Source organism: Balaenoptera physalus (assembly GCF_965194825.1).
Source record: "Balaenoptera physalus genome assembly, chromosome: 2".
NCBI classification, from domain to species: domain Eukaryota; kingdom Metazoa; phylum Chordata; class Mammalia; order Artiodactyla; family Balaenopteridae; genus Balaenoptera; species Balaenoptera physalus.
In genome coordinates this window covers 41502693-41525347 of record NC_138883.1, presented here as the reverse complement: position 1 = coordinate 41525347, position 22655 = coordinate 41502693, and the positions used below count along the sequence as shown (strand labels likewise).

Here is a 22655-nt window from a genome sequence, read left to right as displayed (position 1 = left end):
GCATCTCTGTATGGGCCTCTGATGGAGTATCTAAATTCCTTCAGGTTGTTCCTTTGCTACGTGCTCCCTTGCCTGGCCACTCCTATGCTGTAATATCTGGGGGTTGTCCAAGAATGGGGTAAAGAGACAGTTGCCAACTGGAAGCAGGGAAGGAATGATCAATATTACTTTTAATATAGATCCATCATCTAATCACTGCTCACCATCCTCACTACTACCACCCTATTCCAGCTGCCATCCTCGCTCACGTTATTACAACTGCCCCTTGACTGATCTCCTTGCTTCTCCCCTCAACCCCTAAGGTCCATTTTCAACAAAATAGCTAGGGCGATCCTTTTTGAAACCTAAGACAGCTTGTGTTATTCTTTCATTCAAAATCCTCACACAGCTTTCCACCTTACTCATAATGAAATCCAAAATCCTCATAAAAGCCTACAAGATAGCACATGATCTGACCCCACAGAACCTCTCTGACCCCACATCCTACCAGTCTCCATCTCCCTCACTGTGCTCCAGCTACATCATCTCACTTGCTATTCTACAAACATGTCCAGTATACTCTCACCCAATTTTTTTTGTGTTTTCTTTTCCCCATGCTTTGATGCTTTTCCCCAAGATTCCTCATAGCCCGTACTGCCTCATTTCCCACAGTTCTTTGCCCAGATTCCACATTATCAAAGAGGTCTTCTCTTTTCTCCCATATCTATTATTCTCTAACTGGTAGATACTAGTCCTCAATGCATAAGTGAATGAATGAGTGAATGAACAGAGATTCCAGTGTCTGAGGATAACTTTCTGGGTGTACTTTTCTTTGTGGTGTGAGCTGGGATCCCTTCTTCAGCATAGTGGAGCAATGTCCCCAGTTTACAAAGCCTGAGTACAAATATAGGCTGTGCACATTACCCTGATACAGATCTCAAAATCCTTTGATTTGGTCTCTTTGGATGGCCCACAGCCACTTTCTTCCCAATCACTGCTGCTCTGAGTTTGGGGAATTTTTTAGGATAGTTTTGTAAAATTTCTATCTCTGGTACCTTGAATTTTGGGCTGGTCTGTACTGATGGGCTTTTTCTCTCAGTCTGATGCCATCTGCTTTATCTTCATTGAAAAGACCTTTCTCAACATCTCTGGCCATCAGTGCTCTTTTGCTAGCACTACTACACATTCCTTTCTTATTTTCCTAGTTCCCTAGTCATTCCAGTGAGATTTGAGCAGAGAAGGTAGGTAAATACATGGCCTCAAGTCACCATCTTTTTTTCCTTAAAATATTAATTTACATGTACACCTGCACATGTATAAAATTTTGCATAAATGATTAAAAGTGAGCATATAAATACTTTAAAAAATAAACATTTACGTAAAATTTCATAACATATATGTAGAAACCACACAAATCTTAGGTATCTAATTTTATTCTCTCAAAGTAAATGCATTCTTTTAGCACCTAGATCAAAAAATTTATCTTCATCAGCACTCCAGAACCTATCTTTTGCCTCCTCCTAGTCAATCACCCCTGAAAGGTCGTAACTATCTTGACTTCTAATACCATAGATTAGTTTCCAGATTTCATATGAATGGAGTCATGCAGTATGTACTCATTGTGTTTGTGTCTTCCTTTGTTCAATATTGTGTTTGTGAGAATCATTCATGTTATGTACACCAATAGTTTCTTTCTCATTCTACTCCTAGGTATAAACCCCAAAGAAAACTGTACCTATGTCCTGCATAATAAAAATGTCCAGGGAAACACTATTCAGCTGCAAACTGGAGACAGTCCAAATGTCTACTAATGGTAGAATGAATAAGTAAATGGTTATATATTCATATTATACAATACTAAACATGTTTTTTTTAAAGTGTAGGGGTTTTTTTTCCCAATTTTACCTAGATCCATCTCCATCCAACCTCTCATGCCTATTATAACCACACCAGCTTTCACCTATATCCAAGGTAACTCATGTTAACAACTTAGTATGTATCTTTACATATTTTCTCCTTATGCATACATAATCATAAACACACATACATATCTCTATTCTATGTCTATACACACATGTATGTACACACATATCTGTGGAGGAGTTATTATCGTAAAAGGTAGAATCACAATAAACAAATAAATACAGTTTCTACATCATGCTTTGTCATGTCCTCATATTAAAACCAGGATTCCTATATTTTTTAAATAGTATATGTCTGGAATAATATAATGAATATATTAAAAATTATGAAAAATTAGGTTAAACTTCATTGAAGCTACTTAGGTATTTAGTAGTTCATACCATCTAAAGTGAGGAAGTTGACTAATTCATTTTAATAAACATTTATTACCATGCCTATGGTATGTCACTAAGCCCTGAAGATTCTTTTCTTTGCTAACTATACTTAGAGAACTGTATTCAGTTTGAAACACCGTAGTATAATAGGATGAATGAACTGGAACTGGTTCAAGGGAGAAAACCAGGGCTCCTTCTAGTGAGAGAACTAAAAGACATGAACTGAGGGCAAGGTGAAGGTATAGCTGAGAGATGACTATGTTCTTCAAGTATTAAAGGGTCATAGTGTGAAAGAAAAATTATGCTTGTTTTATTTGAACCCAGGAGGTAAAATGACAGTGAATGGGGAGGAGTTATGGAGAGACAGAATTAAATTCAGAATAAAAAATAACTGTCTAAGAGAAAACTTCAGAGATGGAATGGACTGTCTTGGGGTCCAGACATACTTGGTAATGTACTGTTGGAAAATGTCAAGCCACAGGTGAGTAATTCCACCCAAGTAACTTTAAGGTTCCTTTAAATGATACGGCATGACTCTAGTACTTATTTCAACTTTTCCTTTTCCTTAACAGATATATTATTTTAACCTTTATTTTTAATGGAAGATGATTGAATGGGAAAACCTAAACCAAGAGGACATAATTAAAGAACTGGTGAGTCAAAGCCAGGTTTCTTTTCAACTACATTTGTAAGAATATTAAATGGAGCATTTCTACACTCCTTTCTGGAGCTTATCGAGAGATTTCTTCTACACCATGATCTTTGGAAGTAGAGAAAAATCATATATATGGCACAACTTTTCTTCTTGTGAGTGAAAACTGACATCAGTGAAACTGACAGTTTATAATTTCTAATGGCAAAAATAATTTTTTATTATCTTAAACAGGTAATAATCCAATTTCTTTTTTGAAAACAGTGTTTATGCAATGGTTTATCTTATGAGATGATTGGACAAGAAGGATCAGATACTTCAAAACTGGAAATGTTTTTCTCAGGGTATCCTCGTATAGTCGGATTATCATTATTTCCTAATTTAACAAGTCTCACAATTGTTGCTCAAGATATAAAAGAAATTTCAGGACTAGAAACTTGTTTACGGCTTAAAGAACTTTGGATTGCCGAATGCTGCATAGAGGTAAGTCTAAACGTAACCTTACATGAAGGTTATGCTAAGTTCTTTGGCTTTGGAAAAATAATTCATTGAAGTATATGCTTGAGGCATGGATCAAAACAGATAGATTCATACATGATGAATTGCAGTTAAACCCTTTGCCCAGTAAAACAAAACAAAAACAGATAAATGGGCAAAATATAAAAATAGATTTATACAAAGGAGAAAATAGAAATAAAGAGACAAAACATAGACACATTCTACTTTTTAGTAATCAAATCAGATCAAATAATACCCAGTACTGCTTTGTAGTGAAATTGGTTTACTTTGACCCTATTGGTTGTGTGAAAATTATAACATCTATATTGAAAAGCAATATTGCAAAGTGTATATGGTTATGATTATAACCATATAAAAATAGGTATCAAGTTGATTAAAAAAGAATATGAAAATTGAAAATAGTATTTAGGCAGAGGGATTGTATGATTTTTTATATTTTAGTTCATTTTGCTGGGTGTTGATTTTGCAATCTATTCTGAAAATGTGATTTTTAAGGAAAAGGTACTTAAAATCTACTTTATTGAAGGATTAATAGAAAAACACAAGTTAACACTATTCAGGCTCCTCTTTTTTTTTTAACAGAAAATTGAAGGTATTCAAGAATGTAGAAATTTAGAAAAACTGTACTTATATTTTAATAAAATTTCTAAAATAGAAAATTTAGAGAAATTATCCAGATTGGAGGTTCTTTGGCTGAACCACAATGCAATTAAAAATATTGAGGTAAGATAATTTCAGTGATTCATATTTAAAGTCAACTCCTGTAGAGTTTAACCACAATGTTCAAGAAATATTCATGACTAGTTTAATTAGTTAAGAAGAACTAATGTGTATGTAGCATATTGTAACATATAGAGAACTTCGTATGCATCATTTTCTTTACTCCTCCCACCATGTCTGGGAGGTAAGGTGTTATTTCTTCTCTGAAGGTTAAAAAAAAAAAAGGAGGTTTAGAGAAGTTTTGTATATAACTTGCCTAAGATTTTAAACACACTCTGTGTGATGTGTTCTTTTTGCTACTCCTCCTCCTCTTTTCCTCTCTACTTCCCTCCCTGTTCCCTTCTCCTTCAAAAATTCTTTCCAGGTTCCAGAGAACAAAGTAGACTTCACTGAGGCACCCACTTACTTCTAAGCTTGTAAAGTAAACAGCACCTGGTGCTTGGAACACCTGGAGAACTAACCAGATTGCTCAGATGATTTATAAACATAGATTTTAATGATTTCTTCTAAATTATATATTGTCTAAAATTTTAGGGCTTGCAAACTTTGAAGAATTTAAGTGATCTCAACCTTGCTGGAAATCTAATAAGCAGCATTGGTATGTACAGTTTCATTTGGAATATGAGATAATGTTACAATAATTTTTTGTCAATATGAAAAGTACAGTCTTATAATATCTTTGAAAAGCATTTCTAAATCTATAATTACAGGATGTGAAAATACTACCCATTGATCAGTGGTTACTAATTATACAGCGTTACTGTTAGTCTCATTTATATGCAAGAAAAGATGGTCATATACAACTCAGAAATATGACAAGATATGAACAGGAGGTAAAATGAGAAATTTAACTTTTTTCTCATCTTGTTTTTTTAAATTAAAGGTCGATGTCTTGATCCCAATGAACAACTAGAAAGATTAAACCTTTCTGGTAACCAAATATGTTCTTTCAAGGTATGTTTAAGTGGAATTATTTATTTTATTTATCAACCTGGATCATGAACCATCTTTTTACAGAAAATGGACTAAATAGTCCCCACTTAAAGAGTAATTTGTTTTGGACTACCCAGTACTCCCAGAAATTTGAGAGTCACCTGATTAAATTGGCCCTAACGATCTGACACTATTAAAACCAAACAAATAACTATTTCCTTGGCTCTTAGGATACCACTTTCTCTTAGTTTTTCTCCCATCTTTCTGGCTACACCTCTTTGGTTTTCTGGTTTTTCATCCTCTCCTAGCATCTAAAAAATGGATTGCCCCAAGTTAGTCCAAGATCTTTTCTCATTTCTATCTGCATTCATTCTCTAATCTAATCATCTTATAACTTTAAATACCTTTATCCACTTATCACTCCTAAATTGGTATCTCTACTTTCCCTAACAACTACCCAAAATGATAGACATCTCCTATCCTAACTCAAACTGATTTCCCCTCTACCGAACCTTCGTCTCCTGCAGCCTTCTCCATTTCTCTAAATGTCATCTCAATGCTTCTAATAACTTAAGCCAAAATCCTCGAGTTACTTTTTACTCCTCTTATTCATTCATACCCCATATCCAGTCCATCAGCAAATTCTGTTGGCTCTACCTTCAGAATATATCCAAAGTCTGACCATTTTTTACCACCTGCATCACTATCAGCCTGGTTGAAGACACCATCATCTCTTTCCTGCATTATTGGAAAAAAAAAAGCGCCTTCTAACAGTTCTCCCTGTGTTTACCCTTTCACTACACTCAGTCTGTTCTCCACATAGAAGCCCACTCCTTTAAAAATATGTCAGATCAAATCACTTCTGCTCAAAATCCTCCCTTGGCTTCTCATCTCTTTCAGAGTAAAAGTCAGTTCTTACAATGGCCCACCAGACTCTATATAATCTAGTCTCCCCACTGTCTCTCTGACCACAGCTTCTACCACCCTCCCCTTTGTTTTCATCATTCTAGCCACTCTGGTCTCCTCACTGTTCCTTAAATATATCTAGGACACATTCACCTTAGGGCCTTTGCACTTGCTGGAGTATTCTTCCCCTGTATATCTTCGTGGCTTATCTCATTTCTTTCTGGATGTTATTCAAATGTTATGTTCTTAGTGACACCTTTCCTGCCTAATTTAAGTAAAATAGCAATGACCCCTACTACCCTCCTCAACCGGAAGCATTCCATTACTTTCTCCCTGTTTTATTTTTCCTATTGGCACTTACCCACAACCCTTATTAGATTACAAGCTCCATGAGTACAGGAATTTGGCTTGTTTTGTTCACTGCTATATCCACGATACTTAAAGCAGTACTTGACTTGTAATGAATCTCAATAACCATTTGTCAAGCACATAAATGAGAGAGAAAAAACAAATAAGAAGACAATGTTTACGGTATATAATGTGGGTGAAAACATATGGCATTCATGATTTTGACAGTGTCAGACTGAAGGTACATTTTCAAACACTTCCTCTAGATGATAGGTGAGCATATTAGCTATAGGAATAATTTTGAGTTGATCAATATTAAAGTAGGCATTCTTTTACTCAGAGAAGAATATAAGACACCAAAAATCTATAGAATGAGGCAGAATGTTATAAACACCTTAAAAAGAAATTTCAATAAAATTTAATTTTATTGGTCAAATTCAAGAGGAAATATCTGATGCGAACATTGAAGGGCTGACAGAATTTCAACAGGCATTGTAGGGAGGATTTTCTACAACGCAGTGGGAAGTAGGCATTCCAAGATGAGAAGAACAATATGCAAAAAGGTGTGGAGGTAAGAAATCAATGTTATTTGAGTAACAGCAGCAGCAGAGATCAGAGGGAGCTATGAAAGATAAATTCAGAATGCTGTGGGAGGTAATGTTTAAGCTAACAAATGAGACGTAAGCAGGAGTTACCTAGGGAAAGAGCATTCCAAGCAAAGGTGTGAAGGACCTAAGTGGTGGAAAGAGTGTGGCAAATATAGAAAACTAGAAATCCTCTGTGCCTGGAACGGAATGAGGGAGAGAATCATGAGTTGAGGCTGAAGAAGATAAGTGCAGAAGGCTGGGAGAATAAGGTATCACCCTGCCAAGAAGCCATATGGAAGTTTATCTCACCCTGGCCAGCCATGGCAGCCTTGTGGTACAGAGCAGAGGCTGCACAGGCAGAAAGATCTGTCACTTATAGCCCTGCCACAAACTAAAGGCAGCATAATACAGTGGTAACATGAAGTTGAAGTGAAATAATAATATAAAGCTCCTAGAATAATGACTAAACACAGTAAGCACTCAATAGATATGCTATTTTATTATTATTACTATCACTTTAATTACGTTAACCTATTTCAATCTCCTCATCAAAAGAATGGGGATAAAAATAGGATTATTGTGAAGATTCATTGTATGGCGTAAAATTAAAAAGGCTCTCTATAATAATTATGGCTTCTCATAAAAACATTGAACATGACTCAGCAACTTTTATTATTCACATATTAGGAATATTCCTGAAATATTATTATTCTGAATTTTTATGTCTAACCTTTCCAGTCACCCTAAAAAGATACTATCCTGGTGAAAGTGAGATGTGCTTTCATAGTCTCCAGTGTCATCTAACTTCTGAGTGTAGGTGGAGGATTCCTGCGTAAGACTTCAAAGTTCATACCCGCCATAGCCCAGACTGATGGTCAAATGCAACACAGCCACCCAGAAATCAAACAGTATCTTTACTCTTCAGCATAGTCAATGGTTTACCTTCCTTGCCCTGCAGAATTTGACCAAATAATTCTCTGCACAACTCTATTCAGAAATCTCCTTTTTAGAGTCACCCTGCTTAGTTAGTCCCACTCATGCCATGGGCCTAGCCATAGCCTTAGGTCCAGCCAGTAAGCCAAGTTCTCACTTGTCCAGAGAGAGTTTGGACACACATTATCCATGTCACCCTGTCTTACTCTTAATTCTAGCAGCCTGATTTCACTACTTGCTTCCCGATTCCATTTGTATTGATACTTTATCTTCTAAATTAGTGCCTCCTGGTCCTTGCTTTGGATTTCCTTTAATTCTGATTCTGAGTCTCCTGACTAGCTTTGCATTCATTTAAGTCCAACTCTACCATAGTACCTTCCTACCTCAGGCACCACCCTAGTAATACTATTATTGAGAAAGATGTGAGGGTGTCTTAGAGGTTGGTAGAAAGTAATAAGCATTCAATTCAATTCACATTATTTATTTAGTGCCTGCTGTGTTCTAAATGCTGAGTGCTGGGAATGCAGTGTTAACAGGACACAAACCCTGTTCTCAAAGAGTTTATCTCAGGAATTGGCAAACTTTTTCTCTAAAAAGCTGGAAAGAAAATATTTCAGGCTTTGTGGACCATATATGGCCTCTGTCACACATTCTTCTTTATTTTTTCCCAACACGTTAAGAATGCAATCACCATTCTTAGCTTGTGGACTGAGGGCCAAAGCCCATACAGACCCTTGGCTTATAGACTTGTGGATAATTGACAGTAGGGTGTGATAAATTCTATAACAAAGGTAAGCCCAGTGGCTAAGAGAGTTCATAGGAGGAGCATCTACCCCAAGCCTGGGGGATGAAACAAGGCTCTCAAAGAAGATGATACCTAGGTTGAGTCTTGACAGATTAAAAGGTAAAATTGGGGTGAAGTTCAGTCCATTCAAAGGCAGAAGCATGAGTGAATGTCTAAAGGGTCTGGGACATTCTGAAACTTCAAGTTGTTCAGTATGGCTAAAACATAAAATGTCAGAGTTTAAATAGAAGAGACAAGACTGAAGAGTTAAGCAAGGGCCAGATGCCAAATAAAGGAAGGTGTGAACAGTGACTTAAACTTCAAGATAAAAGATGTTAAGGAATCACATTGGTCTGGAAGTGCATCGTCAACCCCTACCCCTCCAGAGGCTGTGAGGAAAATGAGGCCTTCAGGAGAAAGCTAGCTTTCAGTTGCCCTTAATAGGCAGAAAGGGCATTTATAGAAACAAACAACACCACCACCAACAACAAAAAAAACCTCAAACCAAAAAAACCTAAAAATCAGGAGTTCAGTGTTATTTATATTAAAACATAGGTGCCATAGCCTTTGGTGAGAAGAGCAGACCTGGAGGCTGAGGAAAATAGGGAGCTGTGTTCCTGGGTGGTCAGTGTGGCGAGTATGGTGAAGGGGGTAGGAGACCTACATCCTTGTTACTCCTAGGGCACTTGTTAGCAAAGGGGTTGTGCAGAGAGGGAATGGTGTCTTAAGGAATAAATGGGCTTCAAGGTTTCATGTGGAATACATGATTTAGTAAATACTCTTTGTCATTTTATATTTAAAATGTATAGTTATATAGAGTCTGCTGTTTAATTATTGTTGATCCATTTTTCATGTATTTAGCATCTTTTTCAATAGAGAATAACACTTTATGCATCTAAATAACTTTAACATATTAAAGCACATAATTGGGATGCATTACATTAAATTATGGGTGATCTTAAGAGCTCAAATGCCTCCTTTAGAAATGGAGATTTGCAATTAATCAATTGACCATTATTGTTGCTGTTGTTTTAGGACCTCACTAACTTAACCAGGCTGTGTCGCTTAAAGGATTTATGTCTCAATGATCCTCAGTATAAAACCAATCCAGTTTGTCTGCTGTGTAATTATTCCACACATGTGTTATATCATTTGCCTTGCCTTCAAAGACTTGACACATTTGATGTGTCAGCAAAGCAAATCAAGGAACTGGCAGATGTAAGTGCATACCTAATCAGGTGTCTGTGTCTTATGTTTAATTAACTGCTTCTTTCTGGCTGTGTCAACATGTGGTAGGTAGTATTATCGTGTCAGTGTTGTCACCAATTCTACTTTTGCCCAGTGAGCTGGATATTTCACATAGATGCATACAAATAATATTAGTACTAGAATCTCAATTTTGATGACAGTATTGGAAGGTAAAATAATAGAAAAACATTTAAACTTACATAAAACTTGAAGGAAATCTGAAAAATTATCAGTGTTAAGAATAATTAAATGAATGCTATATATACGAAAATTAATAAAGCCTAAATAAAGTAGAAATCAAACAAGTAACCTCCTCTCATTTGGAGTATTATATATCAAAATTAGAAGATACCCATGGTTGATGGTAGTATGCCAGGATTAGGTAGATTTTAATCTAATTAAAGATGGTTTGGGGTTCTCTGTAAGTATAAGTGAATCTACCCACACTGCCCAAATCTTGAAGTTCTCCAAAATCTTGAAAAGGGCTTTTCCTGGGCTGTCACTGATGGTGAACTCCCAGTAAAGGGATTACTATGCCATGGTATGAAAGGCTTTATAATTTGAGAGTAGAGTTCATAGGAATTTACCATGTCTTTTAATATTCTTCCCACATTATATTTCTAACTCTCCTTCTAGTCCATTGAGTCCCATTTGTTTATTCAGTTAACCATTCAATAAATAGTTTATGAGTGTCTAGAATGTGCCCACATGAAGCCCTCCCATCCTTTCCTTGTGGCTCATCCATCATCTCAACATAGATAAAGAATGTCTTTATCCATTTATCTTGTATCTCTTCTCTTGGTAGCCTGAGGATTTATTCTCAAATTCCATTGTCTCCTCTCTTCTTTTCAAAACTGAGATTATCCTCTCTCCCATCCCAATCTAAGAAGTGAGCTGTCTTGTAATATTGAGCAAAAGGGTAGAGTTATTGTCTACCAGCAGATGTTCAGAGTCATTGGAGGGTCAGGGAGGAATGTCTTCTCTAACAATGTTAAGTCAAAAATAATGACAAAACTTTGCAGTGACAACCATATTTTTGAAATTTCCATTATCATCTCTGTAGTTTTTCATCACACACTTTCTGAAAAGGTGAGCAGGGTGAATGTGCTTCACTAAATTACTTGGCTGATTAATTTATCTAACAAATATTTAATGCCTATTACATTCGAGGCACTAGAAATAGAATGACCAAAACAGAAAAAAAAAAACCCTGCTTCCTTGGAGTTTACATTTAGTGAGAGAAGACAGATAGTAAGCAGCTAAATGAGTGAAAAACTAGTATGTCAGATGGTGATAAATGCTATGGAGAAAAATGAAATAAGGGCGAAGGAAACAAGATTGTTGGTAGGGGCAGAGGAAGGGCTGTAGGCTCTTTTATATAGAACTGTTGGGAAAGGATTTACTAAGGCAACATTTGAGCAGAGACCTGAAGGAAATAAGGGAGCAAGTTTTTCAGGGATCAGCAAGTACGAAGACCTTGAGCAGGAGCATGCCTCATATTTTAAGCACAAGAAGGAGGCTAGTATGGCTGGAGCTGAGTAAGCAAAGAGGAAAGAAAGAAGTAAGAGATGAATACAGGAGTGGTGGGGGGCAGATCACGTGAGACTGAAGAATGTTGTAAGGACTTTGGCTTTTCCTTTGAGTGATATGAGGCCACTGGAAAATTTTGAGAGGAGGAGGAAACAAGATGACTTATGTTTTAAAGGGATCCTTTTGGTTAATGAATTAAGAATAGAGGATGAAAGGAAAAGGTGAAAGCAGAGAGACCAGTTAGATTCCAGAAACTTGGATGAGAGATGCTGATGGTTTGATACAGGACACTGTAGAGGGGGTAGTAAAAGGTAATCAAAAGTAATTGTAGCAGCAGTTAGAAGGTAGAACCCATCTGAATTTGCTGATAGATTGAATTTGAAGTGTAGAGGAAAAAGTAGAGAATAATTCCAAGCAACTAACCCAAGCAACTGAAGGAGGGAAGGAGTTGCTATTTGATGAGATGAGGAAGAGTATGGGAGGAGTACATTTAGAAGGAAGAATCACAGCTTAATGTTAAGCATATAAAGTTTGAACAATCTTTTGAATATCCAAGATGGATATATGAGTCTGTTATTTAAGAGAGTTGCCTGGATTGGAGATAAAAATATGGGAATTGAAAGCAGAAGGATGATACCAAGCCGAGGACTGGATGAATCACCAAGGGAATGTTGTGGATGGGGAAGTGTGTCACTTGGGTAGGTAAGTTCTGACTTTACTTGCCACTTGTAGGCAAAAAAAAAAAAAAAAAAAAAATCAAGAAACACCATCTGCCATTTCCTTAGTTACAGTTTTTTCTACTCAGTTGCACCTGAGAAACAAGCTCTTCTTGATCAGGAATTTTTATCTGCTAATCATCACCCTAAAACAGCCTTTTTTCCCTTAACTCTTCTATGTTATGAATGCCTGATTTTTTTGCAGAAGAATTTAGTGATTTCAGTTTCAGAATTTCATAATATGTATAGAGAGGGAATTCTTTTGTCTGTTCATCAAGCCATATATTTGTTTCCATTCTATCTGTTATGCCAAATAATTCTGTTGGGATCTTGACTATCCACTCTCTACTAAATAAATCACACAACAGTGTACAAGCCTTCCAACTTACTTGAGGTACAGATTTCCCGATAAAAAGAAATGCCTTCATTATTTCAGGTAAACAGTTAAAACTAGGTCACATTATAATATGCACCTGATTTGTTTATTTTCTTCTCAGCTAGTTCTTTTTGACTAATATAACTCATGAGCACCATTTACCTGGTATATTTCTTAATGGTGGATTTAATCAATTTATCATGATAAACATTAGTAACTGCATGATCCATTGATAGTAAGGAATTCAAGATAACTGGATTAGATTGACAATTTAGTAATTTGCTCAATCTAAAACAAGTTCATTTAGAGCATTCTTTTATAGATTTGGGAAAAAAAAACCCCATGAAATCCTATTTCTTAGCCATGCATTTAAAAAATGAATTGAATAATGTTACATTTGCTTTTATTCTTTTAAATTTATTTTTTCTCTAAATTAATCAAACAGGAATAATATGTTAGCTTTAGTAGTACTGCCGCATTAGCTAAATGACACTATTTTGTAAATTGAGTTCTTTCTATAGTCTCTTTATGTTGTCATTGAAAGTAAATGTAAATATGCCTCACACTTAAAATATTATACACAAAGAACATCTTTGAAATTTTATGTTTTGCTTATTAAATTTAAATAGAGAATTCTGTGTAGCCATTATCATTTCAACTAATATCATTATTAGTAACTGAGCATGTAAAACTTAAAAATAATTATATAGAACATACCACACTCATATAATACCACTAATAATTACCTATAATGTTTTTTGTTTCAGCTAACCTTTTTTCTCACTTTTAGACCACAGCAATGAAAAAAATAATGTATTACAATATGCGTATAAAAACTGTTCAGAGGCATCTTAATGAAGACCTTGAAAAACTGAATGATCGAAAATGTAAATTACAGAAGTTGCCAGAAGAACGAATAAAATTATTCAGCTTTTTGAAAAAAAATGTAAGATTTAATATTGTAAAATTTCAATAGCCTTGTCTTAAGAAAACTGGCAGATAAGATACTATTATCTTTAAAATTTTATATGTATGTATACATTTATACATATCATACCTTTTTAAATTAATGCTAAGTTTCAAGTAAGTTTGCCCTGAAAATGTTTTGATTCTAGGTACTTAACTAAGCTTCATTCTGTGCTTAGAAATCTGCAATTTAAAAAAGGTATAGGTATATTAATTTATAAAATTTTAAAAATGCTGTGTAATTCAGTATGATTCAGTGAGTTATAGAGATCTGTTAGACTTATTTCACTACATTTTAATTAGATACCAGCAGGCTGTGCTCAAAATTCATTTTCTTGTCTAATATGCTAAAACACTCCTTTACTATTGTATGTTGTATACTATTAAAGTATAGCTTGTTATAAAGTTCCCATCATGTTGTATACTTTAATAGTTTGTGCTTTAGTAGTTATATGTGCTTTTTTATTTAGAATAAATAGGATTTCCTTTACTAAAAGTAGACTCTGAAAAATGAAGGATTACTTACCTCAAAACAGAACTTTGTATATGTAAGAACTTATTGTATTAAAAAAAAGGTATAAGAAAATAATGGTTTATTCAAAAAATGGTGTTACAAAAATAGTCAAACTACTTGGGAATAGGGGACTTGGATCCTTAGTTTATACTTTACTAAAAGTAAATACAGTGGGGAAAAAAGAATTAAATGTAAAAATGAAAACATAAAAAAGGAGAAGAATATATGGATTAATATATTTAACTGATCTCAGCCTGCCAAATAAGAAAAATACTAGATATCACAGGGAACAGAATTTAGATTTGATTGAAAAAAAAAAAGTAAAATGCTTTTGTACTAAAAAGCATCATTAATGAAAATAAACAATAAATGACAGTCTGAAAAATTGTTTTCAACAAACATGAAGGACAAACATAATATCCTTAGTATAAAAGTACTCATAAATAAAACAAGACAAAAAGGTAGGGACTTCCCTGGTGGCGCAGTGGTTAAGAATCCGCCTGCCAATGCAGGGGACATGGATTCAATCCCTGGTCTGGGAAGATCCCACATGCCACGGAGCAACTAAGCCCATGTGCCACAACTACTGAGCCTGCACTCTAGGGCCCGCGAGCCACAACTACTGAGCCCGCCTGCCACAACTACTGAAGCCCACATGCCTAGAGCCCTTGCTCTGCAACAAGAGAAGCCACTGTAATGAGAAGCCTGTGCACCACAACAAAGAGTAGCCCCCACTCACCGCAACTAGAGAAAGCCCGCGCGCACCAACAAAGACCCAATGCCGCCAAAAATAAATACATTTAAAAATTTTAAAGAAGACAAAAAAGTATATATCCAAATAGAAAAATTAAGCAAATTCCATAAACTATCATTTTACAAAAGAAGAAATAAAAACTAATAAACATTTGAAAGAGGACCTCAACATGATTATTAATTTCCAAATATGAAATAAGACAACAAGCAACCATTTTCACCTATAAATTTGTCATAGCCTGCCTGGTGAAGATGGGTGTGACACTATTACACCACTGATGAGAGTGTAATTGGGTCATATATATTATTAACAGCCTAAAAATGCTCATAGCCTTTGACCCAGTAAATCTACTTCTAGCACTCTATTTAAAGATTTGGATAAATATTTATATGAGAATATTCATCACTGTACTATTAATAACAACAAAAAATTGGAAACTACCTAAATGTTTAAAAAGAGAGGCAGAATTACTCATTCTTAAGATTGAATCAAGTTTTTAAAATATATTTAGTACTCTTTCTCAAATGAACAGGTTTAAATTCATATTATAATCAGAAAGGTATTCTTAACATTAAAACATTAACATAATTTATTTATTTGAATAAAAAATCACAGGCGAACCAGTATATGGAAATCATTTTATATCTGCCATTTTCATGTGCAAATGGATGTATTAATATGTGAAAAATAATAGCTATAGATTATATAAACTATAGGTATTTTTATAAAATACGCTTACTTCATTTTTTTAACAGCTGTATATAGCCATTATAGAGAAGGGAGTACAGATACTTAGCAAATTTCTATTTGTATGCACTTCTCTGTGTACAGTACAATTTATCTTGAAATCCATTCTACGATGCTGGGGTTAGGGTAAGGCAAATGAGGCACTCACCCTGGGCCCAAAGTTTAAGGGAAGGTCTAAAACCTCCATAATTAAGATAAATCATATACTTTATTATAATATATATTTTAAAATATTTATTTATTTATTTAAATTTATTTGGTTGCGCCGGTCTTAGTTACGGCATGTGGGCTCCTTAGTTGTGGCATGTGAACTCTTAGTTGCGGCATGCATGTGGGATCTAGTTCCCTGACCAGGGATCGAACCCAGGCCCCCTGCATTGGGAGCGTGGAGTCTTAACCAATGCACCACCAGGGAAGTCCCTATTATAATATTTTTTAAAAATACAAATGAATGCAAAAAATTCTATTACGAACAACAAGAAAAAATCCCAAATATCAAAATTTTAAATAAAGACATTGCTGTGCTGAGCCATATAGGAGACTGAGGCAAAGAGAAAAATGTGCACCCCTATATCCATGCTTGTGTGTATTTATATGTTGTTTCCCAGAATACCAAAGTAGTTGAAAAACTGAAAAGTAGGAGTGATGAAAGTCACATTATTTCAAGTTTATTCTCTTTGTTCTAAAACCAGCATTTCTTATCGTTTTACTTTGGCTTTATTAGAAGCTAACTCATCAATAATATTTTAAAATTTATTTCTTTGCTTTTCTTATTTTCAATTGAGAGAACTGCCATGTTTGAAGTATTTAATACTGGCTTTCACTTGGTCAAGAGAAATTTGTTGACCGAACTTGTACTAAAGTTATAATCACATGCTTGCCATGTTTTTATGAAGTTTGGCTTATTTATTATCTAGATTGCTACTTTGTTAATTTAAGTTAATTAAATATTTAATAGATTCCACTAAATGATTTTGCTCTCTGGCACATTGATTTCAACAGTTGGAACGGGAACTGACTGAACTCAGAGGATCTGGCAAAGGGCACAATGATAGATCCAGTAACAATAAAGTAACTGAGCTTGAAAAATCAAAAAACTGTGAAACTGTCACAGAAGAACCAAGTCTTCAGCGGAAGATAGTGACCAAACTAAATGCCTTGAATGAAAGGGTAACATTCTGGAACAAAAAACTAGATGAGTATGTTTAATGAATTATCTAGTTGTTCAAATTTGAAACATGAGGGAAAAGAATGTTCTGGGCCACTGGTCGAGCTCAATTCTCTCCTCCAGGAATGGAAAGAATTACAGTATGAAGTAAAACACGACATGTTTTTCCAGTCCAGTTCTTAGTAGAGGTAGGCATCATTGGTTCAAAGTTAGCATATAGTTTTTTACAGAAGCAATACTTTACTAGGAACACTGGACTTCCCCTGAGTGGCTTCTTGTCACATCATGACTCTAGTGTCTGCAAATTAAAAACATTAGTTTTTTTAACGTTAGCTGCTACTGGTGCAGAAAGCACATACAAAAGTTGTCTGGAATCATGTAGAAAGAAACTCAGGTTGAGTATCAACTAGAAACATAAAGCAAGAAGACTTAGTAAGTACTGTGAATTTTTTTTTTAATTTACTAAGGCACTAAGTGGATAAGTTAGTTTGCCCTGTAATAATAAATACTAACAAAATAATAACTAATATTTATTGAGTTCTTACTCTGTGCCAAGCTCTTGGCTAAGAGCTTTACATATATTTTGCCTATAATCCTCAAAAAAGCCTATTCAGGTGTAGGTACTATCAATCTTGTCATTTTCTGAGAAATTGCAGCAGAAAAATGTGGTGACTTGTCTAAGATCTGAGAATCATAAATGGTGGAGCCAGGAGAGTCTTCTAACCTTCACTTACTCTGAGGTTAACAAAATTTGAGGTGATTTTAATTGCCAAAAACAGAATGTCTTTTACGTGGTTTAACTGTTAGCACCAGGCTTTCTTTATCCATTGATGAAAGCCTTATATTTTAACATCAGCTTAGAAGAAACTATCATGAATTTTAATGTTGTGATTTTTAGATCATTTTAATAGCTTTATTTTTTTCTTAACTAGAATTGAAGGAATTTATCGTATTGAAGTCAAACAAAAGAAGACAAGCCATAGTTTATTAATCCCATTTTTGTTAATTGAGTTGGAGACTGTGGGAAACATCCACTTTGAAGAAGGCACTCGATCTGATGACTGGTAAATCTTTTGATATTTAGTTATAGCTTTAAAACTAATTTTAAGTGCTTAGGATCATCAACCAAAATATCAACTTATAAAAATCTTAAAATGTCCCATTTCAAAACACTTCCCATATAGAGTATTCATCCACTGAAAATTGGCAGTTACCTACTTTACCATATATACATTTCTCTGTTTATACTATTGCCATGAGCTAACTTGAAAACATCCTAATAGTATTTCTTTGCTCTTTACTTAATTTCCCTTAGCCCAAGAGCAGAATATAATTTAGAAAAGCTTATGGTCAAGAATTAATTTTATGTATGTTTATATGGTTTATTTATGGACTGAATATAGCCCTGGATTCTGAATACTGGGTGAGAAGCTAGAACAGGGAAGGAGTGGCAAAGCAGGATTGGCAACAGCAAGTTGCAAACACTGGAGGAGGCTGCCTAGTAAATTTCCTGGGGGTCCATGATCAAAGTGAAACCAGTTGCCTAGAGCTAGATAGAGTCAGGGTGCACATAGACTTTATGAGTTAAAACAAGGCAGACACTTGAAAACCAGGAATTCGGGTGAAAAGGCCATTTGGACAAAAATGGCGAAAGCCACCCAAAATGGAAACAGGAAAAAGGCATCCACACTTCAGAATCAAGGCCTACTGGTAGACACAAGGAAGTGGTTGTGTTGCTTCAACTAGAGGGTACAACCAAAAAAATGATCCTAAAAAAAGAGAGTCTTGGCACAAAAATATCATAACTTTCATATTTCTGCAGTCACTTTCTCAAAATTGAGAAGCCCGTGAACAAGGAACCATGTAAAGCTATAGAATGGACTTGATATATCACCCCAGAGGATGGTTTTACTCACAGTCAGTGTTGAAACAAACACTGATTTTTGTGAAGTAAAACGCAAAACTTACAATAACCTTTTAGAAAGAAAAATGTGTGACTGTTATCCATTACTTTAAGCCAAGCCCCCTGATTCTATTAGATGTGGCTCTAACTCACCCCTGTGAGTAAAAGCTTCTGAAGGGCCTTGAGGGTACTTTGGTGGACAAGTCTAAGACGCTCTGCCCAAGGGACAAAGGCATCTTTTAAAATACTTTCTTTTGTATCAGTAGATCCATTTGCCCAACAGTTATCACTGTTGCTTAACCACAATATTTGATTTTTATATACAAAGATATAAAAGGTATTCATCCCAGTTCCCATGTAAACAAGTAGAGGCCTTGATTTTTCAAGTGTAAGAATTGAATGGTGTCTCTCTGCAGGATGTATGCATAATTCTTCAGTCTTTCATTTGTATTCACTCACCCTAAACAGAATTGTTTTTTATTATTTGTTTCTTTTTAACTTATCGCAAAGTAAGCTCTTTATAAAACAAGTACATTAGTGAAAAAAATATATAAAAGCAAAATAACTAAAAAGCCATTTAGGTAACCGTGTCAGCCTGATAGTAATTTAGATAGCTTTGGTGGATTTTAATAAGCATTAATAATTGTTTACTTGGTTTTAATAAAAATAACCTTGATCCATTTTAAGGAGAAAATCAAATACATGTTGGCAGAATTTCAAGGACTGTTTGTTACTTTTAGCATACTACAAGCTTGGCTACCTTAGCTCTGATCTTTTATGTATATTAGGAAATAACTATTAAAGTGCTTTAAATTGCTCTGTGTGGTACATATCTAGTCATTTTATAATTTAAACACTGACTTTTCTTTAATATTTTTAAGGCCAATATTTAGCATTTAAATAAAAAGTACTGGAGTAGAGCTAGAACTAAAACATAAAGGTTTTCTATCAGAAAAGCCTATGTTTATAGTAAAAGAGCATTGCAGATTTCTAATTGTATATCATTGAATATTTCTTAGCTTCATTTCTTTTATGAAATTGAAGAGCTTTATTTTTCAGTTTAAAAAAGTCCTGATTTTACAGAGACTTGCCTGTTGAGTAGATTGTTGCCACTACAGCATTTTCATTATAGATCATATTATTTACCTCTGTATTGCCAACTGAGTTATCTACTGACATCAGACAACATTTATCAACATTTATCAGATGGGGACTCCAAAGCATCAAAGATGCTGTCCTTGTGCTTGAGAAGCTTTTTTAACCTGGTTATAGATACATGGCATTTACAATTTAAAGAAATAACTTCAAAGTACAACAAAACAATATATAAGTGACTCTGTGAGCTCCCTGGGGACAGATAGGATGTGCCTTATAAGCCATTACATCTAGCATAGGGCTGGCTGGATTCATAACTCAATAGATAACTACTAATTGAAGTCTCCATATCAATATATAGATACTCACTTAGTAGGTTCACTCTTGTCTATAAAATAACTTTCAGTAATTAATCTAACTTTTTATATATAAACATTTCATGCTGTACTGTTTTAGGGAGCTACAGAAACTCAGACTTTTTGTTTTATACTGTTTTATATTTGTTTTTGATATGGTTTAAGTTAGCAAGTCAGTTAACAGTATTTATTCAATGCTTGTTTAGGATTTTGAAGTGATTTTAATAGATTTTATTAAGCTCCAGCCATTTAAAACCATGTGCATTCTGCATTCTACATTTGCTAAATGGGTGCATCATTTGTATATTAATGAACGTTTGTAGGCATCTCTCTGTGTAACTGAATATCTTAGTCAACGTGTATATCACCACTGTGGATGCTCACACATTCAGGTCTTACTGAGTGAGTGAGGGCACCCGGTGACATGAGGGGCCCTCACTCTCCTAACCTCTGCAGATCTTGTTGCTGTTAGCCATTCCTTCCGTGTAACTTCACCTCTCTCTCTCTCTCTTTTTTTTTTTTGTAGTTAGACATTTCCTATTTTCTTTTTATGCTCTCCCTTGACAGTCTCTTCTACTCCTGCACTTTCAAAAATTACTTAAAGTTACAATCTCTCTCCTTTACTCCAGTCCTGAATTTCTACCTATTAGACATTTCTAGACATTCCAACTGGCAAGGCAAACTCAACACATTTAAAAGGGAACTCAGCTGTAAAGTAAAAAATAGACAGTGGGGTTAGAGTCAGAAAGCCTAGGTTCAAAACTCTATCTTCATAGTCTTAAAACGGTTATTTAACTCATCTGAATGTCATCTGTAAAATGAGAAAATAAAAAACTATCACAAAAGGTTACTGTTAGGATTAGACAAGGTGATGTGAAAATATTTAGTTCTTAATCTTTTTGCTTTCGTTTTCCTCTTCTGCCCACAAACCACCCCTTCCTTCTGACTCCTCCATTCCTGTTTGTAGCACTACCATCCTCTTAGTCATAGAGGCACAACAAACACTGAAGCCATTCTTGACTCCATTCTCTTTCTCAATCTCCATATCCAATCAGCCTAAGACCTACAGGTTCTCTCCATAATGTTTCTCGCATTCTTTCTCTCCTTCTTTGTAACCAAAATCTCCTGCACATGGGCCGTCATGACCTTCCTCTTAGACTATTGCTACATATAGCCGGTCCCTTCCTATGCCAAGAGCACTCTGTTAAAAACAAAACAAAAGCCTCCTGTAGCAACCTGTTATCTTCCAAATTACATTCTAACTCTTCACCCTGACATTCAATGTCCTTCACTGTATAGTCTCCAAACTACCCTAACCTCTTTTCAAACCCTTTCAGAGTCAGCTGAACTGTGCATGCCTCACTGCTCTTGGAATATACCTGGTACACCATCACATAAGTGGTTTTCTTTGTTCTACTTCCTTCACCCAGAATGCCTCGCATCCCAGGCCCTGGCTCTATCATTGCCTGTCAAAACTTACTTTATCTTCAAGGATGACATCAAAAGCCATTCCTTTGTGAGGAATTTTCTTGTCATCTCCATCAGCTATAGTCATTTCTTCTTCTTTTTGAATCTTCATTAGCACTGAGTTTTATCTCTCCTATCTTATACTCTATTATAATTTTGCTTGTACTTGTCCTATTACTTTTTCACTTTATTGGTTTATAAACTCGGTGAAGATAGAGACTGCATCTTTTTAATCTCTGAGTCTTTTCTACTTTGTTCACTTGCTCAGCATTCATCCACTGAGCTTCTACCATAAGTCACATTCTATGCTAGGTGCTAGTGATAAAAGTCAAATAAGATATAGTTCCCTCTCTAATCAAGCCTACAATCTGGTGTAGAAGACTATGGTAATGAAACAGTAATAAGTTCTGGGATGATTGTACACATGGAGAATGTAGGAGCGGGCAGCTGTGTGAAGATCAAAGCAGAGTGGAGAGTTAGAGAAAGTATTCTGGAAGTGGGGATACTTGAGGGAGATGCTTTGATCTGAGTTTTGAAGGACCAATAGAAGTTAACTATACGAAGAATTAGAGGAAGGACTTTGCAGGCAGAGGAAACAGCATGTGAAAAGGTTTGGAAATAGTATAATATGTTCCAAGAACTCAGTAGTTCCACATGACAAGGGCCTGATCATTAAGGGTCTTGCAGGCTGGGCTGGGTAGTTTGAATTTTGCCCTTAAATCTATCAGACTCTTTGAAAGAAAGGTGTAGCAGATTTCAATATTATTTTATACAAAGTCCTAGAGAGTCATTATTTCAGGTTCAGACAAAAATGTGTATACATCAGTAATGCATACTGATATACATTATATCAGTATACATTATATGTATAAAGATTATAAATTATATGTATAAAGACCAGTAATGAGGGCTTCCCTGGTGGCGCAGTGGTTGAGAATCTGCCTGCCAATGCAGGGGACATGGGTTCGAGCCCTGGTCTGGGAAGATCCCACATGCCGCGGAGCAACTAGGCCTGTGAGCCACAACTACTGAGCCTGCGCGTCTGGAGCCTGTGCTCCGCAACAAGAGAGGCCGCGATAATGAGAGGCCCGCGCACTGCGATGAAGAGTGGCCCCCACTTGCCACAACTAGAGAAAGCCCTCGCACAGAAACGAAGA

At 35.4% G+C, this 22655-nt stretch overlaps 1 protein-coding gene across 1 annotated transcript in view; it reads left to right on the top strand.

Moving 5' to 3' along the window:
* LRRC9 (leucine rich repeat containing 9) overlaps window positions 1–22655 on the top strand; it is a 102695-nt gene that overhangs the window by 7868 nt on the left and 72172 nt on the right. The window contains exons 2-10 of the mRNA XM_082450322.1: window positions 2601–2929; window positions 3193–3411; window positions 4030–4170; window positions 4702–4765; window positions 5051–5121; window positions 9694–9876; window positions 13319–13474; window positions 16512–16708; window positions 17610–17741. Coding sequence (XP_082306448.1) covers window positions 2882–2929; window positions 3193–3411; window positions 4030–4170; window positions 4702–4765; window positions 5051–5121; window positions 9694–9876; window positions 13319–13474; window positions 16512–16708; window positions 17610–17741 — 1211 coding nt within the window. The 5' untranslated portion in view covers window positions 2601–2881. The remainder of the gene's footprint in view (window positions 1–2600; window positions 2930–3192; window positions 3412–4029; window positions 4171–4701; window positions 4766–5050; window positions 5122–9693; window positions 9877–13318; window positions 13475–16511; window positions 16709–17609; window positions 17742–22655) is intronic.